Below are 25,094 nucleotides of genomic sequence, written 5' to 3'. Positions count from 1 at the left end.
GTCAGTTATAGGTAAGAAGAATCCCCGTAAGCGTTAGAAAATGAATGACCACTTCTCATGTATATGACTTCTTCTGCTCATAAGTAACAGCTGACCCATAGTAGTTGATTTCAGCATTTTGCCAGCTCTTCAGCATTTCATGAGGCTTTACTGCTTTTGTGGACTACATCAGGTAACTTTGCACATTCTCACTTTTGATACAGAAGTATTTTCTTCTCTTCCATTTTCCCCCTTCACTAACTCAATTATCACTCCTCTCAGTTCTGCTAGTGCTCATTTTTTTTTTACTGTCTATTAATTTGATTCTTTTCCTGCCATTTTCTCTTCTTCCCCCCTTCTCCTCAGGTGTAGTCAAAATGCATTTTTCCCTCATAATTTACCATGTACCATCCCATAGTGACTGTACTCCTTTTCCATTCTGTCACATGCAGCAACCTTGTCCCTCCTCCTGTCACTTAGTGATGGACTTGGCAGGACTGGGTTGACATCTGGGCTTTATGACCTTGTGGGTCTTTTCCAACCTAAACTGCTCTGTGCTTCCATGATATTTAAGTTCTTTATATCCCCATGTATTGTGTATTTAGGCATTCATTTATATTTATTTTTCTGCTTGACAGGTACCAAAAAAAAATTAAGAAAATCCCTGATTTGTGTCAAATTGATTTTCAAGGCTGGGCCACAAGGTTATTCAAATTATTATAATTCAATCCATCTTTCCACACCCACAGGAACTGGAGCCTGATTTTAGTGTGATGGCTTGAGATAGTTGAGAGCAGGGCTTTCAATTTTTACTCATTTAGAGACAGAATTGAAAGGTTTGCTTCCTAGGAACTCAGTTGAAAACAGGTAATTCTAAGTAGCAAGTATTGATAAATTCAGCTCCATAGCTGAGATCCAGGATGAGAATCCTTCTGGAAAGTTGGCTCAGTCAGTCCTAGTGACCTGGGAATACAAATAGTGGCAAAAGACTTTTCAGGTCAGGAATGGGACTGATGCTTTACTGCCAATCTGGGCACCAAGGATATTCCTTCAAAATGGAATTTTCTTTAGTTTTTGCTTTTTTCTTCCACATTAAAAACATTTAATTTTGCTACATGTCTCAAATATTCCATCCTCATACTACCACTGCAACGCAATTGATGATTCCATGACAAGCTGTTTGTTAACAAAAATAATTTGGATTTACAAATAAGATTCTTAAATTCTTCATAGAATATGTAACAAATTTACACATAAAGCAAAATGCTTTTTAGTGCTTGCCTTTTAAAGGGAGCAAAAAAATAAAAATCTGAGGTAGCAATTATTTGAGAATGTGATGCCTGATCTCATGACACTTTTTTCACTTCATTTGTCTTTATGGCTTTGTAGAAGATGTCTGATGTCTATAAACTGGTTTACATGCCTTCAGCTTCCTTGCACACCTTCAGATTCCTTGAGTTTCCTCCAGATGGTTTACACTTACCATGAAATTACAAAATACACTTACAGGCTTCATGATGTAAACCCCACATATACAATGCTTCAAAGAGCACAAAAAAATTCTGCTTATTCATTTTGAACACCTGCTGCTAATACGCTTTGGATACTTGAATGACATTTAAAGCAGCTGTCTATTTTTCAACCATTTAAACATAGAAACACAGATATACTACAGAATTAACTGTTATGACATAAATCATCATTACGTATTTGTTTTAAAATTTGTTCTATAAATACATATATCCTCTTCCTAATATATCAGATTAATTCACTGCATTTCTATTCAATAATCTTTGTAGTTACATAGTATCATCAAGACCAAACTTTAAGTCCACATCCTATGTGATACTGAGCTTTGTGAGCACGTGCCAATTCATTAGTTTGTATTTCTTCTAAAGTCTGAACTATTACACAGAAATACTAAAATTATACATCCAATATGTCTGTGCTAAAAACAAAATAGAAAAAAAAATGATAATGAATCATATTTGCCAATACTGAAGAAAAAAAATTAATAAAATTAGTCTGAGTCAGAAGGAAAGGTAATTAAATAAAATTAAATTTTAGGAATTTTGTAAAACTAATTATGTAGAAGAGTCTTTATGTTAGCTTTTAGGGCTTTTATGCTATTACAAAGTAGTTCACACTATGACATGTGGATAACTTTGAGACTGAAAACATCATTCACATTCTTGAAATAATTATTCCAAGTGAGAAATTTGACTAATGGTGCAAGAGCTAGAGGGCTGATCCCTGTTCCTGGGGTAAATACTGTTCATCCCTCTGGATATCAAAAGAGGTGTCAAGAGCTTGTTTTTCCCCATTGGTGTGTCATAATTTTGCACTGATTGACTCTGTAGAATTGCTGCAGAAACTCATGTACTTCCTAATGAAAAGATTAAAGAATTGCCAGCAAAAATATTGTTGTAAACAGAAAAAATTAAGTATTTGAACATTCAAAGGACCAAAGACTTAGCTGAAGGTTATTTTTATTTTACAGAATGCTAAGTTGTTTGTTTGTTTGTTTGTTTTTTTAATGTACTTTCAGATGTTTAAGGTCGCTTTCAGAAGCTTTGCCACTGGGAGCAAGAAAGTGTTTTGGAAAATATAAGCAAATGGAAGGGAAAATTAATCTATCTGAACATTTGTTCATCTTCAAGAATTAAATATATTTATGAAAATGCATTCAAATTGCATCTAGCTAGCAAATGACCAAAAACTTCAAAGCAGCAAGAAAATGCCCCTTTTCCACTGTGAGTGAGTTTCCCTTTTCACAGAGAGCCATGATGATTTGGCATATTAAGACATTCATCAGTAAAGGTGGGAGATGCTCAACACTACATGGAGTAATTTAGGCTACAACTATTTTGCAGTTTCAGTATTCATTTATGACAAAGCAGAGAAAGTCCTTGACTCGCGTGGATTATTGGAGGCACACATGCCTACAGTTAGGCAGGATGAATCATACAATTAGAATCTGCAAACTGTTGTGTCTGCTTGCTTCAGGTGAAAAGTAGCTTCATGTAAAAAGATAGGGTAGGCCTGTTGCTGTCATACATCTGGGCAGGCACCTGTGTTCTAACCTAAGAAATCTACTCTATAAGGAACATCCTTAGGCTCTAGGCTTGATGAGATACTACAGCTTCTGTGCATCACTAGATACATCCCAGAAGGCCTGTAGCAGCATATCCTTATGCACATTATTAAGTGCAGGAAACAACAGATAGAGCTATCTGTGTAAAGAAAGAAGAACGTGTCTGATCGTATTAGCTCTGTCAGATTCAGAAAACGGAAGGGTAAGTAAAACACTATCAGACACAGTGTTATCAGCTTACACACACACACAAAGGTTTCCTCATAACTCAAGAGCTTCTTTGCAGTACTTCTAGCATCCCCAGAAATTTGTAAGGTACACTACAAAAAAAGTATCTATGGTAAATTTGTTCTGTCAACTGTAACTGAATAGAGTTTTATGTTAGGCTGATAGCTGTAGTAGCCCCTTCATGTCTTCACATGTTAAATAAGTGGTTGAATTAGGAATCTAGGATACCTTCCCACACCTTCAGCAGAGCATCCAGACTGCTCTGATCAGCCCCTGAAAATGGGCAGCTGCCTGTATAGAGGACAGGCTTTAAAATCTGATGCCACCCTAATGCTACATTCTACACTAGCACATATGTTTATAGACACACAGGTAATTAGTTAAGTTCTTATGTCCTGCCTGTGCAAAGGCTAGGCAATTTCAATATTCTGTGCTCGAGCAGTTGCATGGCTTTGAAGGTAAAGGGTGAGTATCTGATTTGCCAAATTAGATGTGGCCTTCTGGGACCTTCAAAATCTGAAATACTCTTTTGTCTGGCTTTGCAGCAGGGCTGATATCACAGGAAGGCTCGCTCAGTGCATAAAATCATAAGAGTACGGAGAAAAGTAAAGCTGTTCAGGAAGGAGAATAACAAAAGGGAGTGTATCTATCAAATACACTCTCCTGCTCAGGTACAGGATCATTCCCTCACTTAAGTTTTCAGTTTCCCCTGAAGCTAGAGATGCCTGCTAAATACTTGGCACACTTTTAATCAGTCATCACACAGTCACACTTTTCTAGAGTAAATTAAACTTTTGTTTCAAGAAGGAAGGACCACAGCAACTTTGCAGGCTGTACAGTACCATTTTGATTCTGTCTTCAGTTACATGGGTTATAATTGATCCTTACTGTTCCCACTGCTTTTCTGGGACCAGCCCAAGCACATGGACTCATGGACTTGTCTCCTCATTCCTAGTGCTTTTTCAGTGGAGGGCTGAATCAGACCTTGGAGGCTGGGTTCCAGAAGTGATGTTCATAAATTCATTATAAAAAATCTGACTTCAAACTTTCCTTCCAGGCTCAGAGAAAAGTGCAGGATACAGAAGAACTCAATTTCATTTACAATTGGTGTCAGAGTACAAATTCAATGGGAAAGAACCTCGGCTCTCAAAACCTAAATTCTATTTTAATTATATAATTACAGGTAATAAAAAACCTGTGAAACAAATAATTTACAATTCAAATAGTAATATATCTGTAATATATTAGAAATATAGTTTAAAAATGTCTCCATATTCTTAATTAGTATAAAGTTTAATTTTATGCTTTGTATAGAAATTATAGCTTTATTTATTACTGCCTCAGCAGAAGGAAAGAGAAAAGGTCCTAGGTAGCTAAATAGCATTGGGAAATTAAAAAATATTTTATTTTGCTCTTTTTTTTGGTAATAGAAAAATAGCCTTTAAAAATAGATTGTTAAACATATGGGCTTATATTAAAGTAAAATTGTGTATTATATACAGTAAGGCAGTATATCATATGTTATCTTGCTTTCTTTTTCAGTTTGGTTTTTTGGACTAGGATATGGATGGGATGCAGTTTTCTGTCACATTGAAACAAAGCAAAAATATATTTAGAAGAATTTATTATTTCACTGCAATTTGTATAATATATTCTCTTTTATGTATGATTTGTCATGTATAAGAGCTCCTTTTTCTCAAGGACTGAGAAAAAAGAGAAAGACAACTTAATCTAGTGCCAGAATGCATTCAGAAGAAAACACATTAGCTAACACAGTAGGTAAAAATATTGTTGTGCAATGATTTATGTAATGTAGGTACTGCTCAGATCGCTATGGTTTGCTGACTGACCTATAACAATTTCCATCTTTGTTGAATCTGTGGAATTCCCTCAGGCTTCATCAACCAACACAAGTTTTGCAGATCTGAATAATTATTTTACAGTGCATTTTTCACGACAGACAAGATCCCCTTCCTCATTTCACTGTGTCACAAATGTGTGCTAATGATCCAGGATCTATGCCCACGACTATTACCTCAACTCACAGATTATTTTATTACCTGTAAAATGCACACTGGAGGCTAGGCTTTTGGAGGCTAGATTTTTTCAAAGAACTGTTTGCTATGTGATTTTATTTTGCTGTGTGTAACTACTAAGTATGTGCTGTACTAAAAAGGTTATTTAAAGGAGGGCATAAAGGAAGATGGGTCCATGTAGTCTGATCCACTGGTGTCTCCTCTGGAATCACTTGGAGCTGTCATGCTGTAGCCTGTATTCTTCTCAGCTTGACTTTCCTGAGGGTTCTGAGATGTTTCTGCTACAGGTTCTTGAGATACAGGTGTGTTCTGGGTGCGCTGATCTGGCAGTAATACTAAAATGTGATGGTCCACAACTGTTGAGACCTTGGTATATTCTTTGCTGGTTCCTGGAACAGTGCTTTTTTTGGTCTTTCCACTATTTTCTTTATGTTTCAGTAACAGTGTTGGTTCCTCATCTTGTCTGACTTTATGAACTTCTACATAGTCCATTACTTTAGGATTCAGGAAAGGTGATCTGTCATTTTGTTGGTTTTGTCTGACCTGCACTGTGGTTTGGTCAGTTTTGGAATACTCCATCTCGCTTATCTTTTCCACATCATCATACACAGTTTCAGCAATAGGATATAGTGGCTGACGATTTTCTTCATTTCCCACCAAAACTGGTGAAGTGTTCACATTTGTGGTGTTCAGTGTTATCCTGAATGCCTCCACAGTGCTGTGGTAGGCAAACATAGCAGCCTGATTACCGGGTAACTGAGCTGCCAGCCACGTGCACGACTTCATACTCTCACTGTTACAAGGGAGCATTTTCTGTTCGGAGGCTGTACACCGAGTTTCCCAGCTCCCTTTTCCTCCTTTCTTTTCTTTAGCTCTTACATCTTGTGTCTGAAGAGTAGATGGAAGGCCACGGGACTCCCTGCACTTCACAGAGAGGAGAGAAGGGCTATCACAGCTCCCTCGGCCTGAGTCACTGTCTGTTTCCTTCAGTATAATTTTTGTGTTTTTACTGGGAGTGTCATGACTCGGCATGAGTTGCTGATCCTCACTGTCCTCTACCTCCAGATATTCTATCAGTAGTTCCTCATAGTCTGATGATGGAGGGAAACCATGGCAACCAAGAGCACTCAGTAATTCTTCAGATTTTCCTGTCTGAAGGTATAATGAAGAGGATATAGTTTTTCTTCGTCAGCCTTAGGGATTATATGAACAATCTACACATTTGGTATACAGACACTTCAATAGTTATATTGCTAGACCTGATTTCTACTGCTGCAGAAAATATTGAAAGAAAATATTGAAAGAAAATATTGAAAGAAAAATTCCTGAGTTTCTTCAGTGGGGAGACAAACCTAAAATTCATGTTTCTAATGTGAGAGGAGCAGGGGGCTTTTGACAGGTATGAGTTTAACAAGAAGGAAATGGAGGAGAATTGCAGTGCAGACATGTCCTGCCTCTTCAGCATGGCAAAAGACTGTGCAGAGCACCTTTCATAAGGTTTCATAAGAGTTACTGGGAAGTTCACAGAGGCATTTCATGTCCCAGGAAACAGGACAGTCACAAACCCTGTTCTTAAACACCCTCCTGTTACAAGTGCAAGGCAAAACTCTGACTCATACAGTTTTCACATCTTTCCATATCTTCCACATGTTTAACCAGAAAGTGTTGCTTATTTCCAACACTGATTAATTAATGCAGTTTTACACTTTACTGTGGTAATTGTGTTTGCTAGTACATAAGTTGGAAAAGTGAGTTATGGTGAATTCTTTTGTTGTTAGCTGTGGTACTCACCTCCAGCAGATGTGTATCTATGCCTTTTATCTTTGGTCCTGGAACTGGTGGCAGGATAAAGGCCATCATTCTAAAAAAAAAAAAAAAAAAAAAAAAAAGGAAAAAACATACCAGGTGTAAATACAGATTCTACCTCACTATTTGTTCTCCCATTTCCTCAGAATGTGACTGAGATTTTAAATACTTCTCCTATATTTTTATGTCCCAGTTGGACCTCTGTCTCCTGCCTAATTCACAAATGCAGTTACAGCTCATAAAGTACCCTTAGATGTATCTATAAAAACCACCCCTAGTACAGAAGTTACTCAACTGGAAAAGTAAAATTACTAATATCCTTTTTATTGCCATCTGTCCCTCCAGTTTTGTAATGCCATTGTAAATTCATCATTGGTCATGGCACAGTGAAGTGAAGCACAGTCCAGGAGGGCGTAGAGCTGTCTGTGCATCATTGACAGTCACCTGACTACTGCTAAACAGGATTTATTGTGAAGGACATGGCTTTTACAACCAGTTTCTATCCCTTTCTTCTACTCAGCCAGTATTTTTTGTAAGAATTGCACAAAAGCAATAATCTTTGCAACACCTCTTTCAATTTGAATGAAATTAGCCAGGATTCTAAGAAATAATTTAGGAAATTTATAGAGAAGCTGTCAGAAAGACAATTTCATAATACAACCTTGTTTACCTTAGGAAATTATGACAAACCCCAAAGACATGCCTCCTACAGGAAAAGGGATACTCTAAGTAATGTTTGATGAATATTACATGACTAACCAAGATTAATCAGATCTAACAGACACAGATCTTTACGAACTGAGAATTTAGCCTGGTTTCCATAAGGAGAAGAGATACTGCCTTATCAGTTGCAAATTAAGTCAAACACCTATAACTAATAGTTTATAAGATAAGGCAAATGCCATAGAAAATGGAATCAAATATTAGAAGTTATTTTTGAAAATTTTTCTCTGATCTTGGACTCCATGCAATTGTGAAATTGGTGGCTTACCTGTACCCTTTCATAATCATTATCCAGCTCATGATTAAACAGATAAGAGATGATAGGACACCAACGATGATCCACACAACCATATCTTTTACTCTAAAGTCTAAGAAAAAACAGTCTTATTTAAGGACATGCATCTAGCATATGCACAGTCAGCATGCAAAAAACTCTCTTGCAAATTACTTTTATTTTAAAAATTGGCCTAAACTGCCAAATTTATTATTGAATAGAGGCCTCCACCAGCACAGATGGATCTCAACAATCCCTGTAATATCAAATAATGAATATAATTTTTACTAATGGTACTGCACAGGAAATAAACTGTCTTGGAAAAATTATACAAAAATGCATGAAGAGGAAAATTTTGTCACAGCCAATTATACAGATTGTGTTCAAATCCAGTTGTACCAAAACTGTAGTAATTTCATTATTAAATACATATAGTACAATTAATTAAATGCTGGGCAAAGGGACCTAGGTTTACATATTTTGAAGGATTTTTATTGTAATGTAACACTTTTTATACTGAAGTGCTTATTTCATATTCATTCCAGATAAAGAGTAATGAAGAGCTGTTTCTGTCTGCAAGCAGTCACCCTTTGTTGTCCGTGTCACAGTTTTAATGCAGTTGCCAGTGTTCTTTCAATTAAAAAACTCCATAAAGAATAAAAATGAGGTAATAGACAGAATGGACATGGTCTAAATAAGCAAAGAGAAAAAATGAGGCAATGGACAGAAAGGACAAGGTCTAAATAAGCAAAGAAATTAATCACCTTCTCAACTCTATAATACAGTAATGAAGGGGAAAGGTAACTGGGTATGGTGCAGGGATGGTAAGGATTTGGTTACCTTAGCAATGATGTCCTTCTCTGTCCTAGGGAAACTAAGGGATCTGCATAGGTGCCACAAACAGCTAACAAAAAAAATATAACATGAATTTGCATGTAATAACAGTTACTGAAGGGATGCCTGGCCACTCACCAGTAGGGATCTCAATATACATTTCTGGGCTCCACTCACTCCACAATCCATGGTGGTCTGGTTTGCAGTGAATCTGCACAATGTACCTCTTTCCAGGATTTAAACTAAACATTTTACATTGTGTTTGCTGTCCAACAAAAATAGTCTGGAAATAAAATAAAATAAAAGTCACAGCTAAGGTTTAGGTTATGAAGATGGGAATATAGAATGAGTCTGGATATCTTTCCCTAATCATTGTTGAGAAAGAGTGGAATAATGGTACATTTGTTTTATTTCCGTAGTTTAGTTTTCTAGCAGGTGGGAACGAGATCTAACTCTGGTGTACAGGACAAATTTAACTGCTTTATAAACATACCATGAATTTATGCAAACAGGGGAGGAGCTGTGGTAATGGTAGAAACCACAATGGTTACAGGAAAAGGAGGACACAAGAAACAGAGATGGAGAAAGAAAATGAAGCGAGGAAGAGGGAATGTGGAGTGGTGGAAATGCACTGTGTAATAAAAAGTAGATCTTGTAATGGCCAGAAGGCCAGAGGGAAGTGCAGTGAGAGGGGGAAGGCAGGAGGAGATACAGAGGTGGTTTGGAAGCTCTGGAGAAGAGGTGGAGTCAAATACCTATAGCTGAAGTCTTTAATTTGCCACTCAGTTGTTTCAGTTTAGATCCTAGCACAGAAAATTATTATTATTTTGTGGCCACTACAATTACCACCTAATGGTTATTTATATAAATTTAAATTATTGTATGTAATGTTGCTGAGCTTTCTGTTATTTAAGAAGTGCTTGTGGTTAAGAATAAATTATCATGATAGAAACCTGACTAAATGAGAATGAACAATTTAAACTACAATGCCAATATGATTAATAAATAATGACCACAATTAAAAACAAGTACTTTATCACCTGCTATTGTACAGCAGCATGTGAGATGCCAGGGATGTCAGCAGGAAATCATGGGTCACACAAGCACTTTTGAAAAATTATGAACTATTTAGAGTGTCTGCATCACTACATTCAAGCATGGGATCTGGATGACAAAATCTAGCTGGTCAGAAAACTTTATCTAGCAAAAATTTATGACATCCTTACCTCCCATTCCTCTCCTTCTTCAGGCTTTAGTCGCAATTCATATTCAAGGGTAAGCCATCCAGATCTGACATCAGCTAGTGGGGGTGGTGACCATGTCAGCACCAGATACGGTTTTCTCTTTATTGACTTTTTTAATTCCAGAGTAATATTCACAGGAGGATCTGGCTGTACTGTTGAAATAAAAGAACCATCAATAAGAATCCAAGTGATTTTTTTCCCCTGCATTTCTTAAGAAGAACTACAAAATTATGTGAGTGAAGTGTTGCCATCTCCATTGTGTCTGATAATTTAGAACTGCTACTGGAATATAGAAACCAAGAGTTTTCAGATAAAGTATGGATTAATGAATTTTAACTTCCCCCTCCCCCCCCAAATAGTAGTAAGTATGTTGAATTCATGTTGAGATTTGCCTTAATCATTTCTCAACGCAGATTTTTTTTCTTACATTACCATTTATTGTTACTTTTCCCCACAATTATATTTCAAAGTTCATTATTTAATGTTCTGTTATGAAAGTTGTGTTCTACTATAATCTTATCAAAGCTCGGTATAAATATTTAGGAGCACTGAAAACATGGATGCATCTAATGAAACTTGTCCCCTCCATCTTTTACATTTAGAAAACACAGCCACATGAACCCTACACTCATATGTAAAGATACTTAAAGGTAAAACAAAAAAGCATATTAAAGCTCTGTCTGTATACCAAAAATAAACCAAAATGGAATGCAGGTTTATTCTATGGTCAGGCTTGCATCTTCCTCAGTTTAGAGGTACAGCTTCTGCATATTGTGCATATATTTTAGCACTGTCAGATCAAAAATTTATCAGGCCATTGCACTAAGGTAGAATATAAAGCAATTTCTCCAGCAGCCCTTTTCCAGTTGCCAGACTCCTGGCAGCCAGATGCTTGACAACAAAATGGTTATCAAGGATAATGTTCCATTCCCTTAGATAAAACTCTAATTACTTGTCCACAGTCACTCTGTAGAAAAAGTCTGAGAAAGAGATTATCAGTACATTGCTATAAAAAGCATTAATGCAGCTTCTCTTGGATCTGGAAACTACTTTTGGGTAATCAGATATAAATATTATTACTTAAAAGATAAAATTTGTACTGTGTGAAGAAAGATTTTAGATGCATGTTGTTTCTTAGTGTTTGACTACAAGAAATATTGAAAACCAATAAATGTTTATCTGAACATAATTTTAAAGCTTTTAGCATTTTTGGCTTCTTCTGAAAACAAGATGGTAAGGAGATGAATATTGATTTGTTATTACACTAAGGAATATCGTATTTGTACAAGTTTTTAACTTGGACATAACACTATATATCAGGAGAGCAGGAATTATAATTCTTGTGTCAAAACCCATGATTCTGAATTATTTGGTTCCACAGGAACAACTTTTAAACTCTTACCTATGTAAGTCACATCTACGTAATGAGGATCAGAGACATTACTTCCCATTTCATTAGTTGCCCTCACAGTTATATTGTATATGGTCCAGAAAGAGGTGTGCTTTTTATCAAAGTAGCATGAATTAGGGCCTGCAGTTTTGTAATCTGGACATTCATAAACTTTTTCTTCTCTGAAATGAAAGAATCACAGTGATTACATTACACAGACTAAAACACCTGATTTTGGTTACTAGTACTTCAGCATTATTTAGGGCTGGATCCAATTTTTCACGCCTGGCAATGTGAAGAAAATCAGAAAACTGCTTCCAGACTAAAGAGTCATGGGACAATCCCAGAGACTGTGCTAAGCATTTTCCCCACAAAGTAAACACCACAAAGCTTGAAGAATTTAGGCTATGGCAGACGCAGCTGTGGGCTAGTACAGCACAACTCTTACTCCCCTGAAAGCCACAGTCCACTGCACAGCCCAGAACCCTTACATGTTCCAGAGACTGAGTAGAAATGATTGCTGAAATCTTATAACCCATCAAATAAAAATTATGTACTTCCAAAGTTCATTCCATACTTACAGGAATTCTGCAGGTTGCACTAACAAGCTTTCAGAATTTATTTGTTTTTTCATCTCTTGATTATTAAAAAAAAAAGATCTACTTTGTACCTCTCCTTCACATCCATTCCCAAGCTTCCCAAAGTCAGAGGAGGGGTAGGAGAGAAAATTGAATATGCAATATTTGTTTTCACACTCCTCCTACATACATAATAACAAAAGAGAAAGTTGTGGATGGGGACCTCTTACTCTGCCATACCTGGCTCGATCAGTATCTGTCTTTTTACACTAAGAATGGGCTCTCAGCTGACAGTTACAGAGTTTAGCATCTCTCTATCTCATTGCAAGGTTGAGCAGTACTAGCTGAACTTAAAAGGACCAAAAAGGGTTCACAAGACCTAAAAAAAATTATTGACTCTTCCTTCAAAATGAATGTTCAGCACTTTATTTGAGTTCTGAGGAAAGATTACTACAGAAACCAGGATGCATTCATGGCCTATGAATACTAGTGCAAAACAAGCCTTATCAGAAAATAAGAATTTTAGTATCTGGTCATTTTAGGAAGTTTTATTTCTAAGACTGCATGGTTGAAGAGTTTTAGGACTGTACAGTTATATTGTTTACTAAAACCCTGTTGATGAACAATGAAGACAGAATTCACAGTAATTCACCTGCCATTATAAAGAGATCAAGATTCAGTATTTCAGTCTTGGAGATGTTGCTGCTTTAGTGTGATACCAGAACATGCCACTGGACAAAACCAGACTGTAAACTACATGGACTACATGGACTGTAGAAAATGACATCTCCCGAAACAAGAAACCAATGAGGATTGATTTTCCAGATCCTTCCAACAAAACACTGAATAACTACACAGCACTTGTTACCCCTCTTTGCTGTAAAGCAAAGTATGGTTGGTCAAGAGTCCTCCATCTGAAGCAGGTTTCCACCAACAAGTAAATGTTTCCTTTTCAGGAGAACGGCACTTTATTATTGTAGGCTTTTCAGGAGGTAACCGTTCTGTAAGAGATATAGAAATTAATTAATTAGTAAGTTTAATCCATTAGGTCCCCCTTGAATTCATAAAACAATGCCAAGAAGAGCACAGGAAAATATAAAAAATGTTGCTTCATAGGAGTGCAGGAAAGGAGGGACCATTTGCTGCTTAGAGCAACAGCTTAGGGTAACTCATAAAGAATGTTGAAATATTGTCACAGCAGGCTCTGTGAAATTATTTAAAATACATTCTACTATCCAATCTGCTTTCTATAGTGTTTGGGATAGAGATTATTTCTTCTCAGTAGCTGGGATAGAACTGTGGTTTGGATACAGTATGAGAATAATTTTCATAGTACAGGGATATTTTGTCACTAAGTCATATTTATCCTCAGTCAAAGACCTTTTTGTGTCTCCTGCTCTGTCAGTGAAGAGGTTACAAAACAGAAGAAAAAGTTGGGAGTTAGTATAGCCTGGACAGGTGACCTGACCAAAGGGACACTCCACTCCACAGAACATCGTCTCCAGCATACAAATTTGGGAGTCACCTGGAATCAGCGCCCATCAGGATTCAGAAATGGAGTCTGGCATTGGTCAGTACTGGGTGAGCAACAATATTGTCCATAATTTTTTATTCTTTTTTCCCCCCCTTCTTTATCATCATCATCATCATCTACAATTATTATAACATTTTACTTTGTTTTAATTATTGAACTGTTCTTATCCCAACCTACAGATTTTACCTTTGATTCTTCTCCTAATTCTACCATGGTGACATATGAGTGAACAGCTGTGTCGTGGTTTGTTCCCAGCTGGGCATAAACCACTACATACAAAAAAAAATTTTTTTGTTTCAAAAGGGATGTTTTAAGATTAATCTGTTCGTTTGAAAGGTATGCTGTCATTTTCTTTTGATTTTAGGTAAAAAAGAAGAATGTAAATGTTTGTCTATTTGTTTGTGTTCTTGCCAGTAATTTTCTTGTGAGGTACTCAAAACATACAAAGAAGCAGCTCTCATATTTCTCTGTAATGTTATGTTCAGTACTCAGAATACTTGCATGATTGCTCCTGAGCATGTCTTTATAGTCTCAAGAACAGCACTTAAGAATTGGGCGGAGAAAAATGCTTTAATTTTGAATAGGATGATGCTCATCAAAACCCAGAAATGACTGAAACTTTTGCAGTTACATATTTGTAGCAAAAACATAGTCTATTATATCAATAATTTATATTTTCTACTACATACAACAGAGACATCGATTTTTCAAATTTCTAATTGCGCAAGGCAGATCTGAAAATGGGACATTTAAAAAATATTTTTCTATTAACAGTATGTTGGGGGTTGTTTTTTTCTTTTTTTTTCCCCCGTCTCCTCTCTGTCTGGAAGTTTTTCCATTAACACGCTAAGATGGCTAGTGATAGGGGTAGGCTTCCTGTCCCTTTTTGGAGTTTCTCTCTTAAAAGAGTGGGAGGCAGGTAAAGGAGAGTAGGGGCAGCTGCTCACTCTCTCACTGGTTTGGCTCTGGGAGAAGGACGGCTGCTGGAAAACCTCGCCCTGCCATCCCAACGCCGGGAGCTGCCTTTCCTCGGCTGTGGGACCCCGCACCCCCTGCTCGGACGCCCTCCTGCTTCGGCCTTGCTTCCAAGCCTCCCGCATCCTGTCGGAACACCGGGACCGACGGCGCCCCAAGGATCCGAGAGCAGAGCCTCTCCTCCACCCTTCCCGTCGGGACGCGGCCGCCGTCACCCCCAGCACCGCTGCAGCCCCGCGGGATCACCGCATCTACCCCTGCCCACCAGGAGCCGGCTTGCACTCACTGCCACCTGGGACAGTAACTGCACCACAGGGGAAAGGTGTGCACAGCCAAAAGAGCTGTTTACTGAACTGTTGTTCTCTTTGTTGGTAATCTCATGGTTGTTGTTTTGTTTGCCTTGGTATATACACATACATACATATCTCGAAATGTTATTCCTATCCCCATATCTTTGCCTGAGAGCCCCCTTGATTCCAAAATTATACTAATTCAGAGGGAAGACCCTGCTCTTCCCTAGCACACAGCTGTCTTTTCAAAACCAAGACACAGTACTTCAATAATCTCCATGTCAAATAATGAACAATACAACCAGTAAACGGAAGAAGTTTTGAGACAAGCTGGCTGAACTGTCTGGCAGCAAGGTATGATGTCATACATATTTAGTGTGTCTTCTCAAATTCAATAAAACACAGATAGTAACTTCGCTGTGATAGTACCTGTAAATGTGTCATGCTCTGTGATCAGTGCTTTCAATCCAGGCTCTTACACAAAAAACGTTACCTGATATTTATAGCTACAGAGAAAATCAACATTTTTTAAAAAAAGGGACAGGGACAATAAATTATTTAGGCATGCCTGTATCAGAAGTGACTTCCTAGTAAATCCCACCTTGTTTATTACAGCCAGTTTCAGCAGAGGATCCTGACTGGATCAAGATTAACAAAACAATTACACAGGCAGTATGGTAAAATGCACTGAACACTACAAAGTACCAACGTGAGAGGCCAGGTTTTCAGGACCAGCATTCAGGTACCCTCATAGCATCAAACCTGATAGAATTTAAAAGCAATTTACAGAGCAGCAATCATCAACTCACCTTTAGGGATCTGGATGCTTCTTTCCGAGCTCCACTTGCTCCACTCTCCAAGGTCTAACTTGCAACGCACCTGAACAAAGTACTTCACCCCAGCTTGCAGGCTGCTCACCTCATAGTGTGTCTGCATTCCTACAGATACTGTCTGGAAAAGAAAATGGACTGGGAAAATAATAGAGAATTGGACCACTTCAACAAATAAACCATAAAGGAATAGGTGTGAGCTACTCACTTCTGAAAGTCAGGGATTTAAGTTGAGTATTTATAAGATATTAATTACAAAGAAGCAAAAGTAGTGCTTTGGCAGAAAAAAAACATCACTGCTGATTCTGATATTCAAGAACATACTGAACTGTAGACTTCCTCAAACTCCATCATATCCAAAATACAAGGAGCATTGCAAGTAGTCCAGCCCACATATAAACTCCCCCACTGAAATTCTCAGTGGCTTTAAGTGACTTTCTCAGACCCTTCTAATTTCTCCTCAGAACTATTTCAATATGCACAGCATTCTCCATCATTAAAGCATCAACAAGCTAGGTAGCATTGAGGACACATGACTATAACTGTAAGAGTAACATTTTGTCCTAAAAACTCAGCTGTAGCAGTATTGAAGTTGATTCCTAGAAATATGGCAACAGGTGGGGAATGTCAATGGAAATAGTTAAATGTGAATTCACTGGATAGAGGATTTATAAAAGAAATATATTTTTCCCTTACCTCCCACTCTTCCTTTTCCTCAGGTTTTAGTCGTAGCTCGTAGTGATATACATGTGAATTAGAGCTAGCATCAGCTAATGGGGGTGGAGACCATTTTGCCCAAAGGTATGACAGGTTAGCAGATGTGTTTGTTTCTAGAGAGAGGTCCACAGGAGCATCTGGCTGAACTACACAAATGAATGAAAAGTTTAAGTGCCATTAAAGTGACATTTAATTTTCTCTCAGAAAAGACACCTCCTTTATGGTTTTGTATGTCATTATATTAATTTCATATAATTCAGAACTGTAAAAGAGTAATGAAGAAGCCTTTTATTTTTCCTTTCTACTTAATGAGTTTAATTAGCTCCTGATTTCCAACATTATCAGTAAATCTTAAGCTTTACTCTGAATTTGTCAGGCTGAGGAAATACAAATCATAATTTCATAAGGCTACTTTTGCAAAATTAAAATGTCAGCTAGAAAAACTAAGTGTATTATAATTAAAATGGTATATTATGTGTGTGCAGAAAACAGAATGGACTCAGGAATATAAAATACTACAAAAAACCTGTATAATGCTCAGGCAGTTATTTTCATCCTTCCAAGACTGCAATGCCAGCAGTCAAAAAAGATTTATACATTTGAAATATTAGGTAACTTGATCTAAATTGAAAATTTTATAATCTATATTGAGTCTAAGTAAAATACTTCAGACAACTAGAAACTGAAGCAAATTTTTCAACTGAAGTTAAAATTTTTACATATCCACACATGAAATTCCTACAGTATGTAGTTACTAAATCTATGATTAAAACACAGTTTTCACATACATTTAACATGCATATTTTAGATTATCTGTAAATAAACACTTCTTGATAGCTAGTTGCACATCATAAAGAAGGAAGTCTTTCACCACTACCTGTTCTGAGATTAAAAACTGCACACATCTCCAACTAGTTTGTTTTCCATTTCATTCTTTGATTTTACCTATGGAAGTTACATCCACATGCTGAGGATCTGAGCTGTTACTTCCAATCTCATTTGTTGCCATTACAGTGATAATATATGTTGTCCAGGGATTAGTGTGGTTTTTATCGAAGTAGCAGGAATTTGGACCTGAGGTTAGGTAGTCTGGACATTCATAGATTTTTTCTTCACTGAAACAAAATTATTTAAAAATTTAGGAAATGAAGCAAAGCAGATAATATTCTAGTAATGGACTAGGTGCAGCAGAGAAATCTGAAATATTTGTGTATATATATACATATATATATATAACTTATATAGATGTATAAATAAATTTATTTATTTAAAAATAAAAAATATAGAAAACATTTATAATTTTATATTATATGTATCTATAATCCCATCTCTTGGAAACATTTTGGTATACATCAAATGCTGTTACCATAAATGCTTCATTGATATTTTCACTGCAGTTGTTTTGATGAATGCTTTCACCCTCTTTTTTATGCATAGGAATAAATCAACAAAAGAATGGAAACAGAGTCTTCCAGAGAGAGAACAAAGAAACTTTAGCAATATTTATAAGCAAATAAGAGGGAAATGAGGAGTATTTATTTCAATTAGGTAAGTTGCTAAACAACTTCACATACTACCCCTAGAAATTATGGGCCCTATGGCAGAGAGCTCTTTTACTGATTAGTTTGTTTTCAGCAAGGTCAGAGAATCATTTAGGTTGAAAAAGACCTGTAAGATGTCAAGTCAAGCTTTGACCACCTTGTCAACCAGACCACAGCACCAGGTGCCATGTCCAGTCATTTCTTGAATACCTCCAAGAGCAGTGACTTCACCATGGGCTTCTGGGCAGTCTATTCCCATGCTTACCCATCCTTTCAGTGAAGGAATTCTTCCTGAGATCCAACCTGAACCTCCTGCAGTGAAGTTTGAGGCCATTTCCTCTTGTCCTATCACTATTCCCTGTGAGCAGAGACTGACCCACACGAGTGGAGCCTCCTTTCAGGCAGTTGTGAATGATAACTGCCCCCTGAGCCTCCTCTTCTCCAGGATAAACACCCCCAGCTCCCTCAGCTTCTCCAGACAGGACTGGTGCTCCAGACCCTTCCCCAGCTCTGTTCCCCTTTTCTGGACTCACCCCAGCACCTCAGGGTCTTTCTTGTTATAAATGGCCCAGAACTGGACGCAGGATTTGGGTGTGGCCTCCCCAGTGTCCAGCACAGAGGGGCAGTCACTGCCCTGGTCCTGCTGGCCACCCCATTGCTGATACATTCAGGATGTTTTTGGCCTTCTTGGCCACCTGGGCACCACTGGCTCATGTTCAGCTGCTGTTGATCAGCACCCCCAGGTCCTTCCCCACTCAGCAGCTTTCCAGCCACTCTGTCCCAGCCTGGAGCTGCAGGAGGTTGTTTTGACCCAAGGACAGGACCCAGCACTTGGCCTTGCTGAACCTCACACAATTGGCCTCAGCCCATGGATCCAGTCTGTGCAGATCCCTCTGCAGAGCCTTCCTGCCCTCCAGCAGGTCAGCACTCCCACCCAGCTTGGTGCCATCTGCAAACTGGCTGAGGTGCTCTCAATCCTCTCCTCCAGATCATCAACAAAGACATTAAATAGGACTGACGCCAACACTGTAAGGACACCACTAGTGACCAGCTGCAGCTGGATGTAATTCCATTCATTCACCACTGCTCCCTAGGCCCAGCCATCAGCCAGTTCTTAGCCCAGCAAAGAGTGCTCCTGTCGAAGATATGGGCTGCCAGCTTTTGCAGGAGAATGCAGTAGAAGATATTATCAAAGACTTTGCTGAAGTTCAGGGCAGACTACATCCACAGCCTCTCCTGACTGGGCCACCTGCTCATAAAAGGTGGCCAAGCAGGACCTGCCTTTCCTAGACCCTTGGTAGCCGGGCCTGATCCCTTGGTCATCCTGTATGTACTGTGTGGTTGCACTCAAGGCAACCTGTTCTGTGACCCTCCTGACGTCAATTTATTTGATTTTTAACCTGATCATCATCACAACAATTTTAAAAACCCAAAACTTCACAGCCAATTACTTATTGCCTTTAAATGGGCCTCCGGCTTCTTTAGGAGAGGGACTGCTTTGTGCTCAAAGTTGACCTGGGTGATGTGCTCACAGCCTACCCCAGGTGTGAAGAACTACACAAACCCACATCAGCTGATGTGGTGCAACAATGAACTTTAATTCCACTATATGCTCTATGTATCATCAATAATAAGATTTCTTAGTTTCCAGGCAGTTTTGTCACAATTCACAAAGAAAAGATGGCAGAGAGGGGATTGTGGCTAAGAGACAATGAGCCTGGAAAGGTCACTGTGGCCCAGCTCTACAGTGTTTGGCAAAGCCTGGGTTCAACTGATTTAATGAAATGGATAAGAACTCTTATTGTTACCTAAGCAGAATGGCTCTAGGCAGTGACAAGTATGAATTAAAATGTATATTAAACTTCTTGATCAAGACTGAATCATCTGGGCTTTTCATAAAATAAAAGTTCTCGAATCATCATTTTGTGTGGTAACTTCATTAAAGACTGCATCTTTTTCTGCTCAGTGATTTGGAATATTTAATTGTAGTAGGGATGTCTGAGGCTTTATCTTACCTATTCTGGATCTCACTGGATTTATTAAAAAATTCTAGTCTCTGAGCCTCCCTGCTAAATTATCCCTGTTCAAAGACTAATTGTTTTCAGGAATAAAGTACAGTTAACCAAAGATGGACAGGTTAAGTAAAGTTGCCAAACATATACACACTTTATTCCTGAACAGGATAAGCAGGTCCAGAATTTACCAAAATATTAACTTTTGAGATGTGATTCCCATGTCTGATTTCACTGCATTTTAGGAACCATTGACCACAAAACCAATAGGAGAATCAATGACTATAGACCAGATGGGGGTTTTTGTGTGCATGGTAATGGACAAGCTCCCTGGCATGGCCCCAAGGCAGGGCCCCTGCCCAGCCCCTCCATGCACTACCTGTGCCCCTGGTCCCCAGTTCAGCTGGTCTCCAGCTCCACACATCCCTGCCTTTCCTAGCCCAACCCATGAGCTGATGTCCCAGCCCAGCCTGGCCTCAGCCTGTCCCTGTCCCCAAGGAGGTGACTGATGCACAGGTCTGGGCTGCCCCCTCCTGCCCTGCTCCAAGCTAGGGTGATGGGAGACCCGCTGCTCTGTGGTGACCTCATGCTCCAGTGCTCAGAGGACACCCCGTTCAGCTGAAAGCTGTGTGCTTTCCAAAAAGGTGGGAAAACATGCCTTTGTTCTTAGCACATCTTCAGACAAGTGGGATTTTTGGTAGATGAGTTTCAGAAGAGACAGGCTGAAGGTTTGGGGCTGTCAGTGGTGATGTTCTCTTCCAACAAGGGAAGCCATGGATCTTATGCAGCCCTTATTGTCTATCTGAGGTTAAAATGGAATCACAAAATCAACTTTACAAATTAATGTTGTCAATCTCTTAGTCTGTCATAACCATCACTGGATCACCTAGAGTACATATGTGTGACTTGTTACCTGTCCTTACTGTAGAACAGGGTGTAATTGTTAGGAAGTCCTCCATCTGAGCCAGGCTTCCACCAACACGAAAAAGTTTCCTTTTCTAGAGAACGACATCTTATTATCTTAGGTTTTCCAGGGTACGTTTGACCTAGGGAAGTACAAAAATCCAACTAGTAAAATGAGAAGTGGGTAATGCTTTTGGACACTATTGTTGAACGATAAGTCAACCAAGCAATCCTTTTTTGAAGACAATACAATTACATGAAACTGTGGACTGAATTGGGCAAATAACTGTCTGGGAAAATGATCAGTGTTCTCAGAAAAGTAAATAACTTTTTACCTCAAGCTTCTAAAATAGCTAGTAGAATGATTTCGAATTTTAGCATAAACATTTATTTTTTGCCTAAACTTGAAATGGTATACTTATCTCCAAATTAAACTATGAAGATGGGAAATAAATATATAAGCTTTATGGTTCGTCCTGATAATCATTAAAATTTTTTATCTTCAGATCAATTTTAAAATTCAATTTCACCTTCAACTTTGCAACAGAACTATAATATCATTCTTTGTGCATATTTGGGTTAAATTATAGGTCAGACAATTATATAAATAAGGAAATCAATGGGCTAGATGGATTTTTTTGGGTACTGGCAACCTGAATGTATTAATGAATCATTCAAATACTCCCTGTTAAACCAAATACATTTAAGAATATTTCTTGACAAGACTACTTCTCATTAACTTACACCAAGAACACAGACCATTTACATTCATTTTAAAACAAGCATGTGACCTTGTAATTTAAGCTTATCTTTATTTCATTAAAGTTCTACGTAATTATCTCAAATAGTGTAACTATTTATATGCTAATTCCCAAGAAGGTGACAGGCATAAAGTGAATATAGGGGTGGAGTAAGTGCCTTTCAGTACTGCCACCAAACAATCCTTAAATTAATAGTATAAAAAGAAAAGACAATCCAGCCATTTTCAAAATTGCCATACCGAACTTCAGAAGGAAGTAATTTAAATAGGTACATGCTCCAGTGGTGGTCAGGATAGAAGCCTCAGACTTTACTAAAGAAAATGTCTTGAGGAAAAAACAAATGTTTCAGGAAGTGTTGTACCTACCAGTCAGACCAACTGTAGTCAAAGCCAGCTGCAAAATAATTTGAACTGAGGAAATGATTCTCTGTTTCATGACGCCTGTCTCTCCTCGGGAGGAAGTACCAGATCAAGGGCTCACTGAAAAACACACCATCATGCAATAGTCAGTAACAATGCTCAGCATGGTATCGCTTGACTTGATCAAAGTCCTTTTTGAATTGCAGCTAATTGATTCTTGTTCTCTCTCAAAAAGGTGAGGCAACAACAGCAGTTCCCCTTTGGAAGCTGAAAACCTGAATCTCAGAGAAGCAGGTAGTTCTTTCCAGAGCTCTTTGAATGGTTAGCAGTGCTAGGTTTACAATTTCTCAGCATTAGAAAATCTTACATATTTCTTTGGCATCTTGGGATACTGGGTTTTTATCTTAGAGTTCTAACTTCTAGATTAATGAATTAACCAACGAAACTAGACTTTTAGGAATAAAAATATACTTCTATCCCTACTGGTGCAAAGAAGAGCTCAACATACTTGATCTCTGAAAGTCCTGGGAACAGAAGGCAAATACAAAAGGTCTAACATTCATTTAGAAGTTTATGATTTTTGATCCAATCTCAAAATTTTTCAATATTTGGGTCTATCAGCGTTGGATTCAGGATCACTTGAGCTGAAGAATGGTACTCTTTCAGTGCATTCAACCAATTGTTTTTACAGCATTTAATTTTGTAGTAAATTTCAGCTGACATACAGATGGTGCGAGTGGTCACCAGCTGGGACCAAGACCCAGTCGTGCAGTGGGCTCACACCACTAGATGTCCTCAGAATTCAGGTTACAACTCCGGGCGCTCTGGAGTCCCTGTTGCTGCTAAATGTTTGTTTAGCCTGAAGATGTAACGACTTAAAACCTCCTGCTTCTCCCACCAGTATGCTCCCTGCATGGAGGTGACTGCAGTCAGCTATTGGAGTCCCTACAATTTACTAAGCAGGGAGCTTCTTAGCTTTCCACTCCTACCCCTAGCACATTCACAGGTACTCGCATGCTTGCAACCCATTCCATGTAGCACAGCATGGGAACAACTGTGTCCTTGGTGCGGAAAAATCCTTAGTGGTTTATCGGATGACTCAATTTGCAGTTTGCAGTTCATTTTCCACATCAAGAAACTATAATACATCATCACACAAATGTTTTTCAAGTGCAAAGCCAAGCGAAGTACCAGTTAATGCTTCTAAGTCTAAAACATGTTTACTTTGGACAATGTGGAAGAGTTGGCTACATTCCCATATGCCACTTCTGAATATCCAGGCATGTTTCAGGCATGTGACTGAGCTACAGGCTGGAAAATTTCATCTGGGTTAGTTTTAAACTCACTCAGAACATTTTGTGCATATACAGTGAAGAGAGAACAACTTAAATATAAATTCCAGTTTGGTGTAAACACATGCAGTCTTTATTACTGTAAACAAATGACAGGCACAAACACCAGTGTTTGACTTCATAAATTAGCCAAAAACTTCTATAATGAGGCTATATAATGATGAACACAGATGATTGTGCTCATAAAAGGCACATTTTTCTCAGGTGAAGGTGAAATAACAGAACTACAAACATAACTACTTCATGTATATATGATAGTATTTCCAGTATTTTATTACATCTAAAAATAGTTGGAACATTTGCAAAACACCGTACTTTCAAGATGAGACTCATACAGATAAAGAATTAACACCATGATTTTTTTTTCTCCTTTCTTTTCTATGTGAAGAATTGATAGAAAGAGAAACTGATTACACAGGCTGAAAGAATGAAATTTTTTAGTACGACAAAAGAGAGGCATCATCAAGAAGGATCTTTATTAGAGCACTCTTCAAGGAAAATGAGGTGATTTTGTAAACTGAAGACCTAAAGAACCAAATTAATAGCTAGAGGAAGAAATTAATGCATTTAAACAAAAGTGTTTTTCCTCTGAAGCTTTTGAAAATGAGATGATTGTGAACCACTTCTGTTATATGGCTGTGCAAAAAAGCAAGAAGGATATAGGGAAGGAATATGGACCTATCAGTGCCACAGATTAAGCGCTGTCTACAGTTCTGGTAACCTACACTTGGGAAAAACGACAAACAAACAGATTTTAGAACACACCTACAAATACGACACAGAGACTGTCTCATGATGGGGATTTAAAGAATTGGCTTTGTGCTCCATGCAAGTGTGGTTATCATCTGCAAACACAGAAGGAGATAAATATCAAAAGAGGAAAAAATAAGAATGTGTAAAATAATGTTTCCACAGTTGCTTGCTATTCAGTATTTGTGACTAAAATAGGGCTTAATGCTAGTGGAGAAGTGTCTTGTTTTTTTGAAAAGACTTGCTTAATAAAAAGGCAATACTCACTTTGTCATAACTGTATCTAAAGTGCATCTTCCCTATCTATGACATGAAAATGTTTTCATAAAAGAGTAATTAGAATTGTTGAAGATGCTATGAGGTAATGTCTCCCTTTTAGTGCTGAATGCATCCTTTTATAAGGGATACACTGGACATTGATTTGCCACAATGTCATCCAAAACCAAGGGTTGAGTAACTCATAATTAAAAGATCATATGCCTGCTTTTGAAAATCTTGATTTAATTCCAACCAAGTTATTGCATTCTGACGTTCTATGTGAATTTCTCCCTTTTAACACAGCTGTTAAATAGTATTCAACAGCTCCTCATCACATGCCAGAATACAGTGCTCCTTGATGGAAATGGAAACTATTACTGGTGTTTTAGAATGCACAGAAGAGTTAGATATTCCTGTAATATAATTCTGTCCTGGGATTAATAATGTAATGAAACTGCAGGTTTGAAAACTGTGCTGGCAATGCTACCAGATGAAGATGAAAGCTAAACACAAATACTTAAATCAGGCACTGTGAAACAGAGTTGGGTGAAATATGTCCTTGTCCTAATTGACTTTTAGTTCCTACATTCTTTTATTTCTTTCTATTTCTTTCTTTCTTTCTTTCT

General features: G+C 37.9%; 1 protein-coding gene across 2 annotated transcripts; it reads right to left on the bottom strand.

Annotated features, from left to right (window-relative positions):
* Positions 1 to 5,478: 5,478 nt before the first annotated feature.
* On the bottom strand, positions 5,479 to 22,184 carry PRLR (prolactin receptor). 2 transcript variants are annotated; one of them, XM_062513072.1, is made up of 13 exons: positions 22,115 to 22,184; positions 20,999 to 21,131; positions 17,478 to 17,647; positions 16,512 to 16,678; positions 16,152 to 16,154; positions 15,795 to 15,936; positions 13,055 to 13,187; positions 11,621 to 11,790; positions 10,201 to 10,370; positions 9,113 to 9,257; positions 8,135 to 8,234; positions 7,129 to 7,198; positions 5,479 to 6,489 (listed from the first exon to the last, which is right to left on the bottom strand). In XM_062513072.1, the coding sequence occupies exons 1-13, from the start codon at positions 22,182 to 22,184 to the stop codon at positions 5,479 to 5,481; spliced, it is 2,484 nt and encodes an 827-aa protein (XP_062369056.1). The 2 variants fall into 2 exon arrangements, with proteins under 2 accessions (XP_062369056.1, XP_062369057.1); XM_062513073.1 differs by lacking the exon at positions 16,152 to 16,154.
* Between the last annotated feature and the right edge of the window lie 2,910 nt (positions 22,185 to 25,094).

Source organism: Cinclus cinclus, chromosome Z (genome assembly GCF_963662255.1).
Source record: "Cinclus cinclus chromosome Z, bCinCin1.1, whole genome shotgun sequence".
Classification (NCBI taxonomy): Eukaryota; Metazoa; Chordata; class Aves; order Passeriformes; family Cinclidae; genus Cinclus; species Cinclus cinclus.
This window is presented reverse-complemented; position numbering and strand designations above follow the sequence as displayed.

What these genes read in the sequence shown, in the direction of transcription:
- PRLR (XM_062513072.1), bottom strand. Translation starts at nt 22,184, where the DNA reads ATGAAACAGAGAATCATTTCCTCAGTTCAAATTATTTTGCAGCTGGCT. An exon ending in TGTGGATGTAACTTCCATAG is followed by an intron (nt 16,679 to 17,477) that starts GTAAAATCAAAG and finishes TCATTTGTGTAG; the next exon opens with TTCAGCCAGATGCTCCTGTG. An exon ending in TAGATACACATCTGCTGGAG is followed by an intron (nt 6,490 to 7,128) that starts GTGAGTACCACA and finishes TTATACCTTCAG; the next exon opens with ACAGGAAAATCTGAAGAATT.